Genomic DNA, 23,441 nt, shown 5'->3' with positions numbered 1-23,441 from the left:
TTTTTGTTTCAGCTCGCAGACTGTGTGCGGAGCGAATTCCTCCAGGCGTGGCGGACACAGCGACTGTTTTCTTGTCTGCTGTTGTGACCAAACCTGGAAACTTTGGTCACTTCGGATGCACCAGAAACTGTCTGATCCTGTGTCTGTCTGGCCTTGGGAGAAGACAGTGTTTATACAATTTATTCTGCACAAGCTGAAGTGTTGCATTGATGAAACTTCACTGTCTTTCAGGCATTAATAAATGTTTTCATAGGTCTTGTGAAGATGCTGGGCCTGGACAGTGATCATAACACGCCTGAGAAATGAGTGCATGTCTCAGAAATGACTCAAGAATGACATTTCAGGGGTAAAATCTGCACTGTGGGGCTTTCTTTGTATTTGAATGCAGCTTAAAGGTGGGCTCTGTCAGTCACACTGTTGTTGATGTTGCCTTTTTTAGTTTGTGTGTGTGTGTGTGTGTTTAGTTATCTTGGCTAGAATACACTGTCCCTACTCATTTTCAGATGATGGGTCATTAAGCGAAGAGCATGAGGAGCCAGAGTCTCTGTGGCTCTGCTGTGTTGTGTGTCTGAACAGCCAGTGTGCCTTCTCTCCCCTGCATGTAGCGTCAGTTTGCACGGTGGGTTTCTCAGATACAGATCTCGGTGGTCTATGGAAAAACCACCCTAGAGCTATTTTAGGCCCCACCGGCAGATTTTCAGAGGCGTTGCTATTTCAGCAGCAGCCCTCATCTCCATCTCTCTGTCTGTCTGTGTGTCTCTTTTCCTGTGGTCGCGGTGAGGATGTGCGTCAAAAAGCCCCCTGCACACACGCCACAGTGTGTAGTTTTTGTTAAACAGTGTTTAAAATGTGCAAAAGGCACTTTAAAAAGGCGGAGACTACACGAACACTTTTTTTTTTTTTTGAGATTAAAAAAAAAATCAAATCGTCCCTGGTTTCCTCCCTCACACTTCCACAGGCGCCCTTGCGTTAAACTCTCTCTCTCTCTCTCTCTCTCTCTCTCTCTCTCTCTCTCTCTCTCTCTCTCTCTCTCTCTCTCTCTCTCTCTCTCTCTCTCTCACTCACACACAGTGTAGTTGAACGTGTGCGTCAGGCGCGCAGCCTCCAGCATGTACTGTGGGTAGGGCTGGTCTTAATTATTCTTATTAATTCTCACCACATAAAAACAAAAAACAAAACAGGAGACGACGGGGAGAGGACAAAGATCCCGGCGGGTCATGTGAGAGAAAACGCCTCAGCAGCAGTCACCGTGCCCGGCTTCCACCTCGAGTCTTTGGCGCTCCGTGGAGAGATGGGAGCGCTGCGCCCGGTGCGGAGCGCCCTGCCGCGGCTCTGCCTCTGCCTCTGCGTCCTGGACTTCTCCATCCTCACCTCGGCAAACTGGGACCTGGTTCTGCTCCACACCAACGACGTGCACGCCAGGGTGGAGGAGACCAACGCGCAGTCCGGCAAGTGCACCAAGGGGAACTGTTTCGCCGGGGTGGCCAGAAGAGCCACCAAAATCAAGGAGATCCGGGCTGCGGAGAAGAACGTCCTGCTGCTGGACGCCGGAGACCAGTTCCAGGGAACCGTCTGGTTCAATTACTACAAGGGCGCTGAGGCTGCGCATTTCATGAATAAACTCAATTATGATGCCATGGTAAGAAGCCTAATTAACTCTTTAATTAGTGGTAATGAAATGTTACTAACCAGCAGCAGCCAAGCGATCATATGTCTTGTCCCGTCTAAAACAGCAGAGGAAAACAGAAACAGAATTAGAAAACAAAATAGAAAAGGCTGGGAAAAAACACGTGAGGATTTACAGTGTGTCCAACTCTCAGTGGTGTATTCATACGGACCTTTTTATACTTAATGGTGGTTTTTTTTTTTTTTTTTTTTTTTTTTTTAAACTCCTGTGATTCTACTATATCGCCATTGGGGGTTTATAGTGTCTGTGATACAAAACAGTGAGTCTATACTGGTATTTGATGTGTTTTTTCTTATTACTGTACTGTTCCTAAAGGGATTTAAAGTGTATCTGTAGCACTTCAGCTAACTTAAAAGTCCTTTATCTGCTATAGTATCACTACATCATTCCTATAATATACATCTGCTAGCCTATAGTTGATTATTTGTTTAAAATCTCCTATGATATGACTAATATTCCTATAATACTTCTATTAGAACTTAATGTTTTGCTGTGATATTTGTGTTTACAAATCACTACAGTAGTGCTCGAGTTCTTTTTTATGAAAGAGCACAAAATAATAAAATGTTAAGAGGGTAGTGGACTTGCATCTTTTTTCTTTTGATTTGCGCGGTTAAAGTTGCTTTATATAATTACAGTTTTGTTAATTTATCACCCAACCATTTTGCCTACCCCTTACAATGAAGAATTACAGGAATGATGTGATGAATTTACTGTACTGTGTCACAGCAAATGTCACAGCAAATAGGTCATTTCAGGGGCTTTTTAGAGATATTGTTGTGATACCATAGGAGAAAAGAAAAAAATTACAGCAGGGAAGCAATAAACTCACATTTGACCACCACAGACACATTGTGCATCTTTATATTAAAGGGATATGGATTTTTTTAATTAGGGAATCTAAGTGAGGGCCTGTAATCCTGCCAGTTGGACCTGATGGTGATCCTAGGTTCAGATTTTGTGCCTTAGACAAATCAAACATCACTAAAACTGCTGTAGGAAAAAGGGTTATGGTGTCACTAGCAGGTGAGTCAGACCTTCCCAACATGTGATTTATAGACTCGGGTCTCCAGGCCTCAGTAGATTTTAATTATCTTAACAGGAGGGAGTCAGATAGAAACGGCTAATGGATCGGCTCTTGTGCCAGCCATGAATCTGCCCTCTGTACCGTTTCTGTGCCTTTACATCAGCTTTATGTTAATGGCCTCTGATTTAAATTTCCAATCCTGAACGCAGCAAATGAGAACAAATGCTGTTTTGTTGTCTGTCAGGGAGTTTGACCCCAAAATGACAGATCCTCCATGTGACAAACATACCTCCAGCTGTTGTCAGTTTAGGAAAGCATGATGTCTCTGCCTTTTGTTGTAATTTACATTCTCTGGCGTTCATTTAAGGACACAAATGACGAAACAGCTGAGTGTGAGGTTCAGTTCAGGCTGCAGCTCACTTTCCCACCCAAGCATGCAGAGCTGCTCACAGTGTGACATCCACATCTGTCTCCTCTACCCAGAAAGCCTCGTGTGATTTCCTGTATTTGGCGTGGATTACGCTCTCACATCTAACAAACCTCACTGCAGCTCATATGTCGTGGTTACCTCAGTGCAGCTGTTTCGATGCCAGACCAAAGGAGGAAACGCTCCACAGTTCAGATAAACTGCTTTGAGTTACGAGACTCGGCCAGACCTCTTTAATTGAGCGGGATGATAAGTCTTCCTGTGAACTCCTGGAAAAGCTCTCTGGAATTTTTCCTTATCGCAAAGTTAAAAAAAAATATCAAACAATTGGTCATTGTTTGCTAAATGTTCTTTTTTTCCCGACTTTCCTCCACAGGAAGAGTCAGAGGCCGGGATCACTGGAGACTTGAACCTTTATCTTACATTTTAGTCTTTTCCAACCACCCCGCCTCTAAAATATGCAGAGCTGTTATCTACAATAATGTTCAGCTCCAGAATGAGATGGTTCAAAAAATCATTCTGTGCTAAAGTTTACAGATACTGCAGTTTCGATATGTTATTCACAATTTTAGTACAAATGAAAAACCTGATAAAATGACGATAATGTGATTTTGGCTGACGTCAGTACCATACAGATGTGTTTTCTTAAATCTGGATAATACATTTTGCAGGCCAGAGCGTCTCTTTAGCAGCATAATACTTTATTTACAACAAAGTTTATTGTCACACCTTTATCACCTTTATCAAAAAAATTTGCAGCTCCTGCCGTTAGGGTATTGCACTTGGCCCTATTGCGATTTTGATCATTTGAGTATTTTAATGCTCGGTAATTTTATCTTTACTTAAACGTGTAGTTACTGAAGGATTGTAACTCATTTCATTGCTAGGAAAGACTAATCTGGCTCTTTGTGCGTTTTATGTTGCAGTTTCAAGAGTGAGGTTTGATCTCCGTGCTCGTCCTTAAAAAATTACATGGGAAAAAAAATCACATGTAACACTGGTTGTTTCTCTAAAAAGTTACTTGGTAGCTTTCACTGTGAGGCTGCTTTTTACTTGAGTTTTTCAGAGGTACTTTGACTTCTACTTGTAGAAGTAATCTACCAGTATTCATTTCAACCACTGATCATACTGAGCGCCGTCCTCAATATTTAATCCAGATTATACAAAACCAATGTCTGAGGAAAGAAATCTGATATTCTGAAAAGAAAAATGTGGAGGAACCCCATCAAAGATCACTCGATGGGAAAGCCTTTTTGGTTGTCCGAGACAAAAACACTCATGTACGTGCTCTTTGTCTCCCACATACAAATGCCCTGTTAGCAGAGATTAGTTATCAAGGTTTACGTCAAAGGATGGATCTTGCAAAATAAGTCTTGAGTCTGTAAATGTGTCAGTTTGTGAGCAAACGCCAAGCCTTTGAAAGGTTCCGTATGTGTTTGTGTGCTCTCTATCGCAGTGTGAAGACATTTTTTTACAGAACTATTATGTGATGCAAATCCAGTTTTGGGACCAAATTCCTTACTTGCCTTTTTTCTGCGTTTCAGGCCTTTGGGAACCACGAGTTTGACAACGAGGTGGACGGGCTCATCAGTCCGTTCCTAGGCGATGTCAGATGTGCGGTTCTCGGCGCAAATATCAAGCCGGACCAAACTCTGACCTCAAAGTTTGGCGGCCTTTATTCACCGTTTAAGATATTTGATATAGACAATCAGAAGGTGGGCGTGGTGGGATACACGTCCCAGGAAACTCCTGCACTCTCACAGTCTGGTAACGTGAACTGGATGGTCTCTCTCTCTCTCTCTCTTTGTCATGTTTTTGTCATGTTTTTCACTTGCACATTATAAATATTGCAGCATATGAACCAGTTCGCTCTCTCGCTTTCTCACTCCTGTTTTCATGGCTCACTGCTTTTTAGCATAAGCTGCTGTTTTGACCTAAATGTCAAGCACATTTTCCAGTTGTGAGATGTTGCAGTGATATATTTGCATCCGCACGGTTGTTTGGACTAAACAGCCTCCCGGAATCCTGTTTGTCCCTGAGAGATTTCAATCGTTTTAATTCATGAAAATATTGATTTGAAGAAGTTGTTGGAGCGTGCAGCTGGAAAAATCACACTTTACAACCTCTGGGGGGGGGCTTCCCATTGGTTTAGAGATGCAGGCTAATGAACAGGCTGCAGCGGTCAGCCAGTCTCCGGGGTTGTTTGCTGCATTTTAATCATGGAAAGATTTAGATCATCTGAATAAATAAAAAGTGTAAGTGAAAATAAGAGACTAACTTTAGCACTGACCCCATCAAGCACAGACATTTTTAAAGGAAATGAAAACATCTCATATCCTCCTCAAGAAAGAAGTAACTCACCCACAATCAGTTACGGCACCAAGTAGATAAATAGAAAGAAATGTTTGAGCAGTACACAATTTAATTGCGTCAAATCAAATCCTGCTATTGTTGCAATAAGGTTTCAAAGTGCTGAGATGGCATGCTGATATCTGTATGCAAATTCAGAATTCATGACTTGGCATGCTGCTGCCATGAAATCATAAAGGTATGTAAAGCTGCAAAGCCTGAGAGTGATTGATTTATACAGCTAATAAATTGATGCAGTATTAGATGTTAACAGCTCCTGCATTACATTAATAAAATCAAATCATGATGGATTAATAGAGTACTGAATTTCTAGGTTTTCTACCAGATGACAGCCATGATTTGTGCAGCTGAAGATTGACCTTTTTTAGTTATACTGAATGCCGCTTCATTGGATACTGCTGCAACATACTACTGTGTACTTTTGACCCCATATTGCACATACCATATGGTCGGATCCTCAACGGGGTGGATCATTTCCAAGCCTCTGAGTCCAGAAGTCCTCCTGGTCACTGACTCTGAAAAAAAGACTCCCAGAATAAAAAAATAAACCTCCAAATCCCACCGAACATAAAACAGGGGCTGAAGCGAGGCTAAAACCATCTGTGATGTCTGCCTAGCACAGCCTGTGCAGCAACTCCAATCAAATTAATGGCATGATCAATAGCTGAAAAGAGAGAATTGCACTGGAATGAGACTGTTAGTGCTGACTTGTGGACTTAGCGGAGATGGTGGGCGGTGGTTATTGTGTGCACTGTAGATGTAAAGAAAAACGCAATTAGGAAAATGTTTCAGTAAAGTTGTCGTGTATGGGGACTGAACATTTAAACCTTTTAAACCCAGAGGTCAAAAGCAGGAAAACGTAGCTTTATCCGCTTGACTTGCAGCAGAATCGGTGGTGCGGTGATTGGAGATTACAAGGCAAAAAGGCAGTGTTGAATTTATTTTCTGAGATCTGATGAGTCCCCGAACATATGACAGTCTTCATATGATATGACCAGAAACTCTGCGTTGAGTTCAGGCCAGTTAAGATGTTCAATACATTGAAATGGAGGGAGGCTTTTGAGTGGAATAGGGTCCTTCTCCATGTGAGACTTAGATGTCCCATTAACCGAGGAACAGATGTCTAATTGTTTCCTCCTCTCGAAAAAGACACCAAGTAGCCCAGCTTGGCGTGCATTAAAGGCAACGGGGAATTGACCAATAGGTAAAGAGCTCTGAAGGCATGGGTCATATGATTAAATTATAATTACATCCTCACAACCAAGGACTTTTTTGTCAGAGCTTGGTGATGGCAGCGAGAAGCTAACAAAATTATCCTCTGCCTTGTAGAATGGGGGTCTTGAGATATAGATGTGTTATTTGCTGCAGTAGAGATGTGCAGCTGAATTGGATTTGCATGCACCTCTGGATGAGGGTATGTGTCGGCCCAGGCTGTGGGGGAAAATCATGTCCCTTGAGACTGCGTATGCGTGCAGGAGCAGCATCATTGGAAATAAGCCGGCCGAGAGCAGAAAACCAAACAGGCGGAACCAGAGGCTTGGGTCTCGGTTCATCTAGTATCTATCCTCTGTCCTCCGTCCATCCTAATGCAAAGAGGAGAGGAGGGTGCATACCTTTCTCTGTCTTTTGTTGAGGTTTCTGAGGCATCGTGCCGGGTTGCCTTCAGCAGAATAAATCACTAAAGCAGCGCAGCAATGAGAATGGAGCAGGAGTTTGAAGCTGCTGGAGAAATTTTCTTTAGATTTTGGACAGGAGCATCTCCCCTCCCGCTCACCCTCCCATGTTCATGCTCATGGCCCACAACAGAGACACATGTAAGACGACCAATGTCCTGAAATAAACAGTCAACTGATGTAGAACAAGTCGGTTTACCTCAGTGTCACTTTTGGAGACATTCAAGTCCCGTAGCTCTCAGCGTCACTCAAAAATACACCCAGTATTCACAGTTTTATCCTTCACTTGATCTAATAACTTTTCTGTAGCTTTTGTTCCTTCAGTCTGCCTTTGTTTTGGCTGTGTGACTGTGTAAGTTGTCTTTGGCAGTGAACGAATAGAAAATTTCTCATTGTCTAATGGCCTTTCTGTGTGTACTTAACCTTCTCCCAGGCCTTTTCCTCCATGCACAGTACCTTTTACAAATGAACACTACTCCAACTTTGAATTTTACCACATAAGATAAAACTGTGTTGAAAGAAACTTGCCTACATTAGCTTAAGACTTTGCCAAACAAGCACTTCTCCAAGGTCCTCCTGATCTAGGGTGCTACTCAAATGAGGCCCCTGCCAGATCCAGTGGGGATCATAAAGCCCCCTGAATCGGACTTAATGCAAAGAAAGCAAACCACAGCTATGTTAAAACTACCGTATGCACATGTTGGAAGCAAAGCAACACTGATAGCCCAAGAGGAGAAAGCAGCGGTTAAAGGCCCTGAATCATATCCTTTGTCTAAGCTGCAGGACTGTATCAGGAAACACCTTCATAAGAGAAACATATGGTTGTCAGCTAATGTGGGTCATACCTCATGCTGATGAAGGTTAAACACTAACAAATGCATTTGGTCATATTTGGTCAGCAACTCATGGCCAGCTTATAAATGTTATAGACAGTTATACACAGTTATAGACAGTGTGTTTCTGGAGGTTTTGGTGGATAGATCGTTCACAGACAAGACGCTTTTCAGCTGTTGTGCACTCAGAAGGAACCATCTATTGGCTCAGTTGTGTTAAGCCAGCATACTTATTTATTCAGTTGTGTTCACATTTATTTATTGCACATTTCCTTTATTGAGAAGTAACATTTCTTCTGTACACAAGCCTAAAAACATCTATGCAAACTTAAGACATCGTAGAGAAATTTGCCTTTCCCATTCACCATTTCTAATTTGATGTATTATAATTTGTTTTAAAGTGCTCAGATGGAAAACCAGTTGCTAATTCAAAGTTCAGGCATCTTTGACATTTGTACCGATGATAATTGTCGTAAGTATTGACCCCATCCCCGTGTTCTCCAGGACCACACCTGAGGTTCGAGGACGAGGTGGAGGCACTGCAGCTGCAGGTGGACAAGATGCTCACGCTGGGGGTCAATAAGATCATCGCTCTTGGTCACTCCGGCTTCCCTGTGGACCAGGAGATCGCCAGAAGGGTCCGCGGTGTCGACGTTGTCATCGGTGGACACACCAACACGTTCCTCTATACAGGTAGAGACATGAATAACACTGCTACTAATTCCCTCTATCAGGGTTTCTGATGAAAATCCTGGAGAAGTCATGGGATTTGAAAATGTGTTTCCCATGCCTGGTATTGTTTTGGAAAATTATGAAATGGAAACGAAACGATTATGATCTTGATAAGGGAGGCAAACACAAAGAGATTAAGGGAAAACATTTAAGATTTTTTTTTAAATTTCCTGGAAATCAGTAGCCTGGCTCCAGACCTGTGAATCACACGTTCACACGGGTTCTGGGTATCCACATAGATTTGAATCGAGGGCAACTGGACTCGTTTGTAGATTCCCAAAGACGTTTCACTTCTCATCCAAGAAGCTTCGGACAGACCGGTGGGGAGTTCCAGGTATTTAACCTGTGTGGGTACATTATTTAGGTTGTGGGCTCATTAGTCCTCCTCCCTGTTGTGATGACCATCTTAGGTGTTGTTAGGATCACCTGACTCCAGGAGTGAATGAAGGTCGTTAGGGTCACCTGACTCTGGGAATGAAGTTAATTGTTGGGGTCACCTGACTCCAGGAGTGAATGAAGGTCGTTAGGGTCACCTGACTCTGGGAATGAAGGTAATTTTTGGGGTCACCTGACTCCAGGAGGGGTCAAGAGTGAATGGTCAGCTTCCTGGGACCGGATGACAGGCCAGCGTTGAAGACAAATGGTAACCTTGCACCTGAAAGAAAACAGACACTATGTCAATATGTTGTTGAAATATAAAGAACCAAAATTTCAAGGAGGGACACTCCTGCGACGACCATAACGTTCACATGTTGGTTTATTGGATGAGAAGTGAAATGTCCTTGAGAGTCTACATACAAGTCCAGCTGCCCTCAATTCAACTCTGTGTGATTTCCACCTTCTGTTTCACACTCTGAATTACGTACCATGCCAACCTTTGCTAGACTGTTAGTTAATCATGCAAAGGGGAAAAAGCACATGGACAACGAAACACTCGCCAGACAAACAAACAGAATGGAGATCTGTTATGTAGCTATGGAAAAGTCATGGAAAACTTTTATAATGAATTGGCAAGTAAGTGTAGAAACCCTGCTCTGTACAGCTTTTGTGGTAACTAATAGTCTCCTTAAAGCAGTACTCAAACATTGAAATGACACCACACACACAAACTCATATGCACTAATCATCCACCATGTATCCAGCATGAATTACTAATTCAATCGTTCACACGGTAAATCTTCTGACAAATAGAACATCAGGCTCATTTCTTTCTACACTGTGTAAAATTACAGAGTGTACTGCCAAACACCTCAGCAGATGCCACAACCTGTCAAATCTGACTTGATTTGCATTTGTAGACTTCATGCAGGTTTCATAAGAGGCACGTGGAGCGAGTCATGAGCAGGTGACAGCACAAATCGTATTCCAAGAGTCAACATAATCCAGCAGTGGTAGATGCAGTCCTACTTCATGGCGTCTGGTTGTTGGCGTTTGTCCTAAAGGCCAAACGTTTCTCTTGGCAAAGTTGTTGATGATGATGCTCCAATTTGGTTGTGAACACCTGGCACTACAATTAGCCCGCTTCCTTTTTTTGTTTTTGTTTTCTCTTTAAAGTCTGATTGTTGTTGGACCTTCATGCTGCAGGTCCAGCCAACCTGTTTTTACTAAAATGGGTTATTTTTAATGAACAATTTTTACAAAATGGGTTAAGATTAATTGGTCACACTTCCTTTGGATAGACCCAACCTGAACCCTAACCTCCACCCTGTGAGCGGAGCTTGCCCAGAACTCTGGTGGGTTTCATAATGGCCCTCCTGCAGTGAGCTAGGCCAACACATTTGTTGATAGTCAGCCAACACATTCAACAGAATCTCCATAGATATGTCAGTGCTGTTGGAATATAGCAATAACAAAGAACCCGAATTTCAAGACTGACTGCCTTTGATTGCCTTCAGTCAAATTCCGACTGTGTGGATATAGACTGATGATTTTGTGAAAATGTACAATATCAATCAAAATACAAACCTATAGGGTTCAAACGGGGCAATTACTGGTGGGATAATTAAGCTTTTAAAGGGTAGTTGACCCATTTTGAGAAATGATATGCAGTAGCCACCAATATGGAAGTGGATTGCATGAGTTTACTATTGTTTGTTTTCTTCATTGGACACATGACCGCATGTTGTCATTTTGTTAAAAACTTCAAACTATGTTTCTTCAGCCGTTTGAATGAATGAAGGCAGGTATTGTTTAGGAATGGTAGCCGGGGGGAAAGAGGCTAACGGTGAGCATAGTTTTTTCAGAATGGGTGGACTGTCCCTTTAAACTAAGCCTAAGTACCCTAAAAGCAAAGGAAAACACTGCTTACTACACCTGTTAATCTACTGCTACAATGACTATTTGCACTATTGCCAGTACTAGTGGTACTACTGCAACTATTATGACTAATGACAGTAATAATGTAAAGGGTTCCTCACAGTTTTCAGGTTTTGTAATGGTGGCTCTTGTCAGTGTATTTTGTTCAAAGGCTTGCAGCGCTGTCTGCTAAGCTGCTTCATATTTTGGGGAGGTTCGGTGAGGGGGGTTTGGCAGGAAACTTTGAGTCTTTGTACTGCATATTTGACTCGTGGTCTTCTCCAGAGTAAACATGCTCTCGGTGCTGTTGGGCCTCATAAATAAAACTATAGTGATGCATATGTAAACAGCGCAGAACAGTCGCTGGCCAAGCAAAAGAAGTGTACGTTTCATACATGTCAGCTCCATGGAAAGTTCAGGAAAATAAAGAGTGTTTCTCCAGAGCAAGGAGCGCACAGTCTGTCGGTCTGTTAAAGAGACCATAAAGGCTCAAAATCGGTGAGTTCATTTTCTTCAAAATCTCACTGGTGACTCAAGTAGACATGGAAGGCTTTGTGTGGTGTTGTCATCAATAAAACAAATGCCAGTGTTGAAAGACTTATCCCAAAGTGTTGTGAGACTTGCGCCATTCATTTCCAGCTATGGTTCAAAGACACATGTTCCAGCAAGCAATGATGACAAAATTCTGTGAAATTCTATTGTAGGAAAACAAAAATAACTGCATGTTCACACTGTGATGAGCACGTTGAACAAGTCACTGGAAGCCAATTGATTTCCCACAGAGCCGAGCAACCAGTTGTGGGAGAAGTTTGCCTGTAGGGCTTTCTACTAGAAAGCCTCTCTATTTCCACCAAAAGCCGCTCTATTTCTAAGGGATAGGGTTAGGGTTAGAAAACCTCTCTGCCAGAAAGCCCTGAAGGTAAATATCTACCACATGCTGAGCAACCAGGGAAAATCATCGGACTTGTGGAGACTCAACAAGCTTGCCGGTGAACATTACACAGTCACAGTTTGTTTGCTTCCTTGTTTTCCGACTGATGTAATTTCCTTCTGTGGCTACCGCAAAATTAACGAGAGCTTTTTAGCCAACTAGCACTTAGACTTCAAAGATTGCAAGCATAAGCGTCTCAGTTGCATCTATCACTGGCGTTGAAAGAGATTTTAGAGACATTTTAAATGTTCAATTACACTACATAATTAGCACTTGTGCCATCTAATTAATGTGTTAAAATTTTATGTTTTGGCTGACAGTACCAGAGTAGCAAAACCTACATTACATGCTTTGTTTGTTCAAAACTTTGTAGCTGCAGACTGCTACATAGATAATTTGAGGCTCCCACCCATATACAGTCAGACCAAAGCAACTATCAACCAAGCCAAGTGTTTTGTAAATCGCCCTGTAGGGTTTGAACTGGTTTCAAGGGGCCGGAGAAGAAAGAACAGAGCCCCGATGGAGGCCACATGCTGAGCTATCTTGGCTTCATCAAAATGTTTGTTATCAGAACTGCAGCTCTGGTAACAAAAACATCTTGTTTCACAGTGTTCCTGCCATGCCTATGACCTTTCACCCGCACAGGGCAATGGGTCAGGAGAGACATATTACTGTAAATGACCAAATGAGCTCATGAACTAATGAACAAAACCTACGCAAGCAAGAAGTAAGCCACCAAAATTGCAACAGCAGTGTTATTTAAAACCCTTGAGACTTACATCGCCTGGTACTGGTGGTTTTAATCCCATTTGAATCTTTCATCTTTGTAATTTGATAAAAAAAAATGCCAGTGCAAATTCCTGATGATATTTTAATGAAGACAGTGTTTCCCAAATAGTGATAATAAGCCTGTGCATATTGAATTGTCTGTAATTACAGCACTCATTAATTTTTTGGCAGGAAATTGTAAAGACCCTGAGCCTGGTGTTACGTAACAAATCATCAGCGGCTGAGAGGAATAATGAAATGCAAGGACGCAGATCTAGCAGGACATAGTGAGCCCAGCTCTTCTAAATATAAAGCCACCTCCAAACATAAACCCTCAGATTAAAGGAAATTACAGCTCAAGAAAGAAAGCCTCATTAGAAAATAAAAACAGAAGGAGGAATTAGAGGCGTTAGTGGAATCTGTGCAGGAAAGTTTGAAGTCTCTAAATCAGAAAGTGAACATTTTGTGTAATCTGAAAATCCCAAATCCATACAGCACAAAACCTTTGTGGTAAAGCAAAGCACAGAGGTTCGGGGGATAATTAAATATAACATAATATGATACATGATGTAAACCGGTTCTGTGCGACTTATCAAATCAAAAGCAATTTGTGGTGAAATCTGCAGCTGGCGGGCCTGTTTCTGAGTCTGGGTAATGACTGAACCGCTCAGGGGCGTAACAAAGGTACAGACATTCGGGGGGCGGGCCGGGTAAAAATGAGAGTCGTCCTCCAAAGATGTTTTTAAAAGTGCTTTTCCATACAACTCTCTGATATATATACGTAGGAAAAGCCCATCTTGGAGGAAGCTGACAGTCTCTCAGCAAGGTCGACGCATCCGATGGACCACCATTAGTCTCAGAACGTCCCCCGTCAGATTAGATTAGAATGTTTAATAGACGCTGCATCCTTCCTGAAAGGAGATTGCCTGTGTGGTTCTTGTTCAGTTCAATTCAATTCAATTTTATTTATTTATATTGCCCAGAATCACAAATTACAAATTTGTCGTAAAGGGCTTTACAGGAAATACAACATCCTCTGTCCTTGGACCCTCACATCGGATGAGGAACAACTCCCTTACAAAAAAAAAAAAAAAAAAAAAAAAAAAACATGCCATACATTTGGAAAACACAGAGGAAACGGCCCCCTAAGGCAATAATAACAATTATGCCTTTTCCAGTATTAGCAGATATGATAACTCCAAATGGGGAAAAATAGGCTACATACCCAATGCATGTTTAAGTAAATATGTAAAAAAAATGGAGGTGCTGTCTGGTAAAGAAAACATCTCCCACAATGAAGGGTCTAATGGGTCCATATCTGCAGAAGCCAGTCAGATTGGTATCCGCCCAGCCCCTCCAGAAAAATGTGTGGTTATGATCTAGGAATGATTAGAGGCTTTTGTAGTTACGTGGTTTGTTTTCCCACTTTCTCTCCTCTCTCTGGCCAGGATCGCCTCCCTCCAACGAGACCCCGGCAGGATCTTACCCCTTCATGGTGAAATCGGACGATGGGCGGGACGTTCCCGTCGTGCAGGCGTACGCCTTCGGGAAATATTTGGGTAAACTCAAGGTGACCTTTGACGACGCGGGCAATGTGGTCAAGTCTGAGGGCAACCCCATCCTGCTGGACAGCTCTGTGGCTCAGGGTAAGGAGGAAAAAACAAACGGTGGAGCAGCGCTTTCACTTTCATCTTCACAGGGTTCGGCTCCAGTTTAGTCTTTTCCCTCACTTGTTCTTTGTGTGTTTCTGTTTTTTCTCCTTTCTCTTCCTTGTTGAGTTTTTGGGGGTAGCTTTGTTTGTTTCTAAATTTACCTCCTGACCCCAATTTATATCTTCTTTTTTCCCATTTTCTATTATGGGAAAATGTGTTTTTAAGACTGTTAAGAAGGGGGACGGCAAGCATTTTTTTTTTCAATCAAACTACATTAATATCCATTGTATCAGAGTTAGATGACATCAACAGGCCATATATTATTATTTTTTTTATTATCTTCAGTCTAATGCTTGTCCTGTTTCTTGGACTTTGTGATGTTTTTGTTCTAGTTCTTGTGTTTAATCATCCCTGTTTCGTTTTTTCTGTCTGCTTTTATTTGTGATTGTGTCTTTTTTTTTTTTTCTTCTAAGTTGCTGTGTCGCCATCCTCTTTGTGAGAAGTGCTCTAGAAATCAAATTCGGTCAAATCAGGTTTGACTCTCGGTGACAACGCCTTTTTTTTTTTTTTCCTCCATGATTGTTGCTAAGCGCTCACTGTTTACCGCTATAATATAATAAATAGTGGAGGTGGGGCTTCGGTTTTCTGATGATGAAGTTTGTTCTTTATTTATGTGTTAACTTCTTCTATTTATTCCAAACAAACTACAAATACATTAATAAATAGGTTGAGTCATGATGGTGGTGCATCAACTATCAATAGCACACAGCCAGATGGATGTCGATTTATTTGAAAATGTTAATTATTACGTAAGATCTTTGGGAAACTGAACGACGTCCGCTCTTGAATTCTCTGTAGATGCAGACATTCTTGCCGATGTGGAGGAGTGGAAGAAGAACCTGGCCAACTACTCGGCCCAGTACGTGGGACAGACGCTGGTCTACCTCAACGGGACTTCCGACGAGTGTCGATCCCGGGAGTGCAACCTGGGAAACCTGATCTGCGACGCCATGGTGAGCGCTTTATTCTGAAGATCTCTGAAGGTCTCATGGGTCAACAGCATGGCACTGCTCCACGATAATGAACCTTTTAGACGAAGGCTGATTGAGTTCATTTTTCATTTCATTTCATTTCATTTTATCTGCTGTTATTGTCTTATTGTCTTGCCTCGGGCTCAGCGTTACAGGCAGACATAGACACTGAACATAACATCATTAACACAGACATTAATGAGTGTAAACTTACAACAAGAGCACACTTCATACAGTTTAAAACCAATCAACCATATTAATTAAAACCAGCCAAACAAGCCATTAATACCATAAAAAAGATAAGATAACACTTTATTTAAAATTCAGGGAAAAAAACATATCAACATGGTAAAATATGAGGCGCTAAAAATGAAAAATGCCAGAAATGCCAAAGAATGCCAAAACGCCTTCAGGCCCAGCTGCTCAGTGTCCAGCGAAAAAAAAAAAAAAAAAAAAAAAAAAAACTGTATTGCTGCACTGTTAGCTTCAAAATTTCTAACATTTTTTATCAGTTGAGGTCAATTTCACCCGGAAATTTAAACCTCCAGAATAAAAAGTGTCAGAGCGGCGTGGCTCAGGAGGCAGAGCGGGCGTCTGGTAACCGGACGGTTCCTGGTTTGATCCTCCAGGGTGTGGTGAAGTGTCCTTGAGCAAGACACTGAACCCCTAACCCTGCTCCTGGTGGGCGGCGTGGCACCTTGCACGGTAGCCTCTGGCATCAGTGTGTGAATGTGTGTGTGAACGTGAGGCAAAACACTCTGAAGCGCTTTGAGTCGTCGGTAGGCTAATAAAGCTCTTTAGGAATGTCGTCCAAACTGAACTGAGAGCAGAGCCTGTTGGACAAGTAAAGATTATTAGAAAAACCATGTTTGACCGACTGAACTTGGTTGCAGGTCCACAACAACATCAGACACGCCGATGAGCTGCAGTGGAACCACGTCAGCTCCTGCATCAACAACGGAGGAGGCATCCGAGCACCGATCGATGAGCGCGGCAAGAACGGTGCGTCGGCCATTTTTGACTGGAAGTGCAGGGAAAAATATACGACATGAGGACTTGGAGAAATCAGGACAAAAACAGGAAAAATGTGGCTTGGGAACAGGACAGACGACCTGTTTTTAATTTCTCTGGCCTCTTTCTTTGTTATCTTAATATTAAAGCACTTAAGTTTTTTTTTTTTTTTCATTGTAAAGCACTTAAAGCTACATGTTTTGTATGAAAGGTGCCAGGGATCGTTAGTATTATTATTATTAATGTTTTTACAAAAACATTGAATAAGAGGTTATTTAACGGTAAAGTTTGCGGCCGGCACAATTTGCAGCTAAATTTTATTTGAAATTATCTTCATCGTGTTTGTCAGTTGAGTCTAAATGGGTGTTGTTTTCTCTGATTTTGATTATTGTGGCTTTAAGACCTTCAAAGTATTAAAATGTTATGAAGTAAATGAAGTAATATGGCCTTTAAATATTGACCAGAGTTCCTATATTTTCCGTTCAGTCGCTCCCTACACTGTTGTTCTTTGGCTCCGCCCACTGAGGTTTAACTCAACCAATGAGATTATTTCTAGTCAGTTTGCCCGCTCAGATTCCCTGTCCTTGTTTTTTCCATCTTGCCTCGATGTGGTGCCGCAGGTTCGATCACCATGGAGGACCTGATCACTGTCATGCCGTTCGGAGGGACCTTCGACCTGCTGCAGCTCCGCGGCTCGACGCTCCGGAAGGCCTTCGAGCACTCAGTGAGGAGATACGGCCTCAACAGCGGAGAGTTCCTGCAAGTGTCCGGTACCGGCATTTCACACCCCTTTCCATCTGTGTGTGTTTGTGTGTGTGTGTGTGTGTGTGTGTGTGCGAATATTTTTAGCACAAAAAAAATCTCAAATTTTCCTGACTTATGCATGAAGTTTGAAAATCATCAATTTTCTCCTGTTAGTCATGGTTTTTCTTATTTTTTTAATTTAATGCAGGCAAATTACACACATAAAAAAACAATTAGTGGGAAAAAAGAGAGTAAAATTGAATCCCTTTAGTTGCACAAATAATTAGACAAAACCATTATGTTTAAATTTGGGCAAGTAAAACAACTTGGTGGCACTTTATTTTATGGCCTTCAAATTATAATGTAGCTATATTAGAATTATGGGGAATTTATGGGGAAATAAAAGCAGTTTTGGGGAATTAAGAGGTAAAAAGTTTGTAATTGGCATTGCTGTTAAGGAGTTATGGTATGATCGCCTGTAATGGGCAACAAGCATCACTTTATTTTACAAATCGTCCATTTGTAGTTGCAGAATGGTTACTGGGGAGTTTCTCACTGTTCAGTAAAGAGCTACCAAACAACTCTGGTGTAAATGGCTAGATGAGAAAAATCCCTTCTGTAAATGTCACTTTCAACTCGACGTCGTGAGTCTGCAGCTGAGGGAAGGTGTGCCGGTTCCTCCTGCAGGGTTCCAGGTGGAGTTTGACCTGTCCAGGCCTCCGTACCAGCGGCTCCGGAGCCTCAGCGCCTTGTGCACGACCTGCCGGGTTCCTCGCTACGAGCCCGTCCAGGACGACGGCGTCTACAGGGTGGTGCTGCCGTCCTACCTGGTGGACGGGGGGGACGGTTTCACCATGCTCAAGGACGAGCACCTCAAACACGACAGCGGTGAGTTTCCTGCCGCTGCTCGGGCGAGACGGGGGTGTGTTTGTTTGTTTATTGTTTGTTTGGCTCTGCAGCGTGTGGAGACGGGAGGAAATACAGAGTGATGTTTGTTTTTTACTGTAAGACCCAGACTGATACTGTTTTTTTTTGTTTGTTTGTTTGTTTTTCTTTATTTGATGAGATCAAATTTTACTCTGATATTCAGGATATTAGAAGTTACTATGGAAAAAAAATATTTTAATGGCAGGTTTGAACAAAATGAGCAAAGAGAAACTGCAAATACACAATAAAAAAGATGAGAGAGATACTGGCAAACAGTATTAAAAATATATATGTTAAATCAAAGGGCGAGAGGATATTTGATATGTAGAAAAAGAAAAAATATACCAGTAAACCAGTGTGAGCCTAATAAATGAGGCCCTGTACAGAAAAGTGAGACCTGTCTGTCTGTCTGTCTGTCTGTCTGTCTGTCTGCCTGTCTGTCTGTTCGAAGGGAATTAATTGAGGAAGTAAACTTTCTTTAAAACTCAAAATGCAATCTGTAATTTTCAGATTTCATCAAATTTTTCTATCAAAATAGATTTTTTTCTTATGTTGTAGTTCTGCAAATGTAGCTGTAGTTTATTTTTTATTATTATTATTATTAATTAATTATTTAGTATTTTTATTTTGTTTTTATTTATTTTATTATTATTTTTTAAAAATATTTATTTGTGGATGTCGGAACAGAAACTGCTGCGCTGTATCGTCTCACGGGCTCAGATGCTGTGTGAGTGTGTGTGTGTGTGTGTGTGTGTGTGTGTGTGTTCACCTGCTGGTTGTGACCGTCAGGTTGGGTTTGCTGCCCAGGAATAAATCTGTTTGAAAGTCAGTTTTTTGTGATGTGGTTTCCTGTTGGAGTTGAGCCTGCAGGCAGATGTGTGCTGATTTACATGATGAGGTGAGAAGGACGAACAACGTTTTATCCACAGGAAACTGACGTGGTTTGTGTAAAAAGAACTAAAAAAAAAACACAACCATCAAACCATGAACACATGTGTTCGATGCTTTTATCCAAAGTGCAGAACAGCGCAGGTTTTCGAACGTAAATGAAATATAACCGAGCCTTGACCCTGACAATGCCTCGCTGTATATTAGCAGCAACATCACTGACCCCAGAAAAATGTTCAAGAATGTTGCTTTTTTAACCTATAAAAAAAATATTGTAATTTCTTGACAAACAATAGTCAAACAATTACAAGTTTGTGTTGCTTTCCAAAAAAATCCCAAATAATTCTCTGGAGGAGTTTAGTTAAGCTACCTCAGGTTAAAACATGATACAATTTGCTTTAAATTTTTGCCAGCAACTATTTTGTAAAGTAAGTAAAGTTGTAAGTATACGGATTACTTTTTTCCAAATTGTAAAGATCTGATTTTGGATCTAAAAACTTAAATTTTTGTCTGTGTGTCTCTCCTGCAGGGGATTTGGACATTTCCGTTTTGGCAAACTACATCAAGGAGAGGCAGAAGGTGCATCCGGCTGTGGAGGGACGCATCAAGATCTTCAACTCAGCCTGCGGGGGGCAGCGACGAGCCGCTCCGCTGCTGCTCCTGGCTTCAGCGGCGCTGCTCTGGACTTTGGGTGGGAGCGTTTAGCGCTGAAATTTACAGACGACAAAAAAAAAAAAAAAAAAAAAAAAAGCACTTGTTGATGTCGTTTTACCTACTGAGCCCCGGAGAAGCCATGAAAACCTTTTTTTTTAATTGTTTCATGCACACAAATAAATCGTAAATCACGCCCACAAAATACTAAAATGAGGTAAAAAAAAAAAAAAAAAAAAACAATTCTAATTTGTGCTTACTATTTGCTGTTTTGTGCTCTAAAATTGTCTTTTCAAGCTCTCAAATTCATATAACTTAATCGACATTTTAGTCTCTCTGTTTTCCCGGCTGATGACCATCTGTGATGTCAGGGTTATATGAATAAGGTGTATTTTTAACACGGGGATGCAATGATTGTTTTTAAATTTCATAATAATAGGTCTAATTTATTTTGAATTTTTGGGCTAACTGGACACAGACCTCTCAGGGTGCAACAGTGGAGCTCCAGTCTGTGACATTGTGGGCAGAGGAGAGACTAAACTGACATACTGGACGTGCACACCCCGCCCCGGCCAGCTCTGATTGGACAGTAATCCTTGCTTTTGGTTAAGGTTAGGATTAGGGTTGGGTTTAGCCAATCTGAGGCAGAGTAATTTGGGAGTATCAGCTCAAAATAAGTAAGTTGTGTGCACAAACTAGGATTTTGTGACCCCGGTTTAGCGTCTCGTGAGCATGATTTAGTGCATTGTGCGTATGAAAAAGAAAAAAAAAAAAAAACGATCTCGTGGCCGGCCCGTGGTCTGATGTTGCAGGTGAACTTGAAGCAGCTTGTAATGAGGTGCGTAATAAACTGTGAGCAGCTGCGTTTTGGCTCGATTCCTGATTCGGCCAAACAAACAGAAGTGTGGACGGCGGTGAAGTCGGGCACGGCGATCTGCTCTTACTGTAATCACCTCCCTCTCGTCGTTATTATTATTATTTTTTTTTACCTGTGTCTCGATTTCCCACATCCATCATTTGGCTGAGAAGGTAATTCTTCATCAGTTTGGTAAGAACAAGAAGGGAAAATGGAGTTTGAACCTACTTTGATTGCCAGTTGTGCCGTGAGCCGGCCGCCGCTCGCCTGCTGGGTTTTGGACGATGACTCCACAGGATTAATTATCAACTGGTAACTGTCAGTGAATGGTTTCTCGGTTAGATCACCGTGACATGAGTAGATAAATATATAGTTGAAGGTCGATGGGCACTGAAGTTTTTTTTAAAGATTTTTTTTTTTGTGTGTGTGTGTGTGTGTGTCAGACAGAGTGACTTATTGAGCTGCTGGTTGGAGCTGAGAATGAACGGCCCCGGAAGATACACACAGCTGAAAATCCTCCTTCATTAAAATGAGCTTTTACTCTAGGAAAAACAAAACAAACAAAAAAAAGAGGGTGCGACTAAAGGGACCAAGGCGGCAACTCTTAAAAACATCCGAAATATTAGACTTAAGTTAGTTCAAATTAGTAAACAGCCATTAAAACCACCTGTAACCCCCCACACACTCCGGGTGTGACCGTCTTTTACTGAGTTAAGTCAAATCCTGTATTTTTGATGCTTTGATGAGGAGTTGTCTTGGCTCATTTTTCTTTTTTACTTTTTACTTTATATTCTGTTCTGCCTAATATTCTCACAGCATCATGTAGAAAATGAAGGAAAGCGATAGCTATGGAAGATTGTGATGATGTTGCAAGTCCAAAATATGGAATATGGTGCGTATGAAACTACTGTAAACAAGGCCTCGGAGTCTGTTTGTTGTCTTGTTGCCTCGTCGGGAGGCTTTTGAAACTCCGTCGGGGAAGTTTGGTTCCAAAACACAAAGCGAAAGTCGTCATGTCTCCGGAAATGTCAGCAGCCGGGGAGTTAATCACCGACTCGCTGCTGACGCTCAACCTGTCCCACCGGTCACATAATCATGATGATGGTCATTTTGAGCTGCCTGGGCAATGAAAATTAAATTAGTTTCCCCCACAAGGTAAAAAAAAAAAAAAAACAAGTTTAAAAGAACTTTAGCCGTCCAAATGTCCTTAATGTGGCTGCAGCTGAGCCTTTTAAATGTTTTTTGTAAGAAAAGAAACATAAAAAACCTAATAAAAAAAAAAAAAGTTGGGAGTTTGTATAAAATATGACTGAAAACCCGCTCAGAAGGAACTTTAATTCCTCATAAATAAAAATAAATCACTTTTTCTGTTAGTGTCCACTCTCCATAATCATAGGTGAACTGTTGTTGACTCACAAAATTATAGACTGTATTTTGTACTTATTTTATAATTAAGATAATGGTTAATGACAGGTAGTGTGTTTGTTGTCTTCCAGCGTGGACAGTGTGTTTTTTGACATTCAGACTGTTAGTCCAGGTTAGATAATCTCTATGTTACACAGAAGCCTTAAGAGCAGTAAATATTCCTCCAGGTCATTTTGGCGGCTTCATGCCCGGCTGTGACGGCTCTGCCACTGAAGTGCAACATAAATATTCTGGTGTTGCTTTAAACACGAGCAACATTTGAGCGGGTCCAAGCAAACAAGAGCCTTTCAATCCGTCCATGTCATTTTTGTCTGAATGTATCTTAAAGAACAGATTTTTTTCTTTTTTTGTAATTTTTGTAATTTATTTTTTTGGAAGCTCTTTAAATTCTGAAGATGATGTCACTATTTTGAATCTGTGGAAAATTAAAATTTTGGAATAAACTCTTAATGCTTCAATGTTCACGTCGAACTGTTGCATAATTTGTAGTTTCCAATTTTTGCTGGTGATGAAATTTGTCCTCAGATGTTCTTCATAGACAGACAACAAAATATTGCCAAAAGGTCAAATAAATATAATGTTTGGCAGAAGTATTTATTCACAATGTCATTAATTAAGAAAAAAGAGCACTTTTTTTATATATATAATGAACTGAACTGCACAGATTTGAACACAAAGGCTGTAACATCAACGTCAAATTTTGTCTAATGTTCAACATGGAATCCAATATTATCCATGGGTGCCCAGTAGATCATTGGTTTTTGTGCTCATCTTCAGGAGATGGGGCTCTGGTAATTAAAAAAAAAAAAAAAAAAAAAAAACATGTAAGCAGTGTGAGGAAGTCACTGATTGTAGTTGGTGTTCCCTAATGATTCAAATTTTGTTCACAAACTTAAATATTAAATTAAGGAAAAGATCAAAACTCACAAAATACATAATATACATTCCACACAGCCACAGGATTTTATCAGAAAGCCCGTTCATATTTTCCCACAGGGGTTTTGGACTACACACCAGATGGATGGAGATGCTTTACTACTGAATACAAAACGATGCAAACTTTCACATTGGTTTTCTGCTGGGACTACAGAGGATTGCCCTTCACGCTCGGCCAGACTGAGTGATAACCAGAGAAAAAAAAATGAACATGAAGATCCACAGTTGTGAAGGTTCTCACTTATTCAGGTCATGGTTATCTGCAGAGTTGAATCAAGGGAACTGGAGGTGTTTGTAGGTATTTATCCTGTGTGGAGACATTATCCAGGACGATGGCTCGTTACTGCTCCTCTCTGATGTGACGACCTTCGTTAGTGTCGGGGTAGTCACCTGACTCCAGGAGTGAACAACAGTCATTAGGGTCACCTGACTCCAGGAATTAACGATGGTTTTTAGAGTCACCTGAGTCCAGGATGATCATTAGGGTCACCTGACTCCAGGAGTGAACTGCAGTCGTTAAGGCCACATTTCCAGGAGTGCGCAGCAGTCGTTAAAGTCACGTTTCCAGGATGAACGA

General features: G+C 41.4%; 1 protein-coding gene across 1 annotated transcript; it reads left to right on the top strand.

The window, feature by feature from the left end:
- The first annotated feature begins 1,091 nt into the window (after window positions 1-1,091).
- Window positions 1,092-21,820, top strand: LOC115356518 (5'-nucleotidase-like). The gene is made up of 9 exons (XM_030047719.1): window positions 1,092-1,639; window positions 4,686-4,908; window positions 8,522-8,710; window positions 14,192-14,389; window positions 15,254-15,408; window positions 16,320-16,428; window positions 17,058-17,207; window positions 17,869-18,069; window positions 19,526-21,820. Exons 1-9 carry the CDS (start codon window positions 1,292-1,294, stop codon window positions 19,699-19,701), a joined length of 1,749 nt encoding a protein of 582 aa, XP_029903579.1. The 5' UTR covers window positions 1,092-1,291; the 3' UTR covers window positions 19,702-21,820.
- The last annotated feature ends 1,621 nt before the right edge of the window (window positions 21,821-23,441 follow it).

The sequence above is a fragment of the Myripristis murdjan genome, chromosome 24 (genome assembly GCF_902150065.1).
Source record: "Myripristis murdjan chromosome 24, fMyrMur1.1, whole genome shotgun sequence".
NCBI classification, from domain to species: Eukaryota; Metazoa; Chordata; class Actinopteri; order Holocentriformes; family Holocentridae; genus Myripristis; species Myripristis murdjan.
The sequence above is the reverse complement of the archived record's forward strand: the minus strand, read 5'-3'. Positions and strand labels throughout refer to the sequence as shown.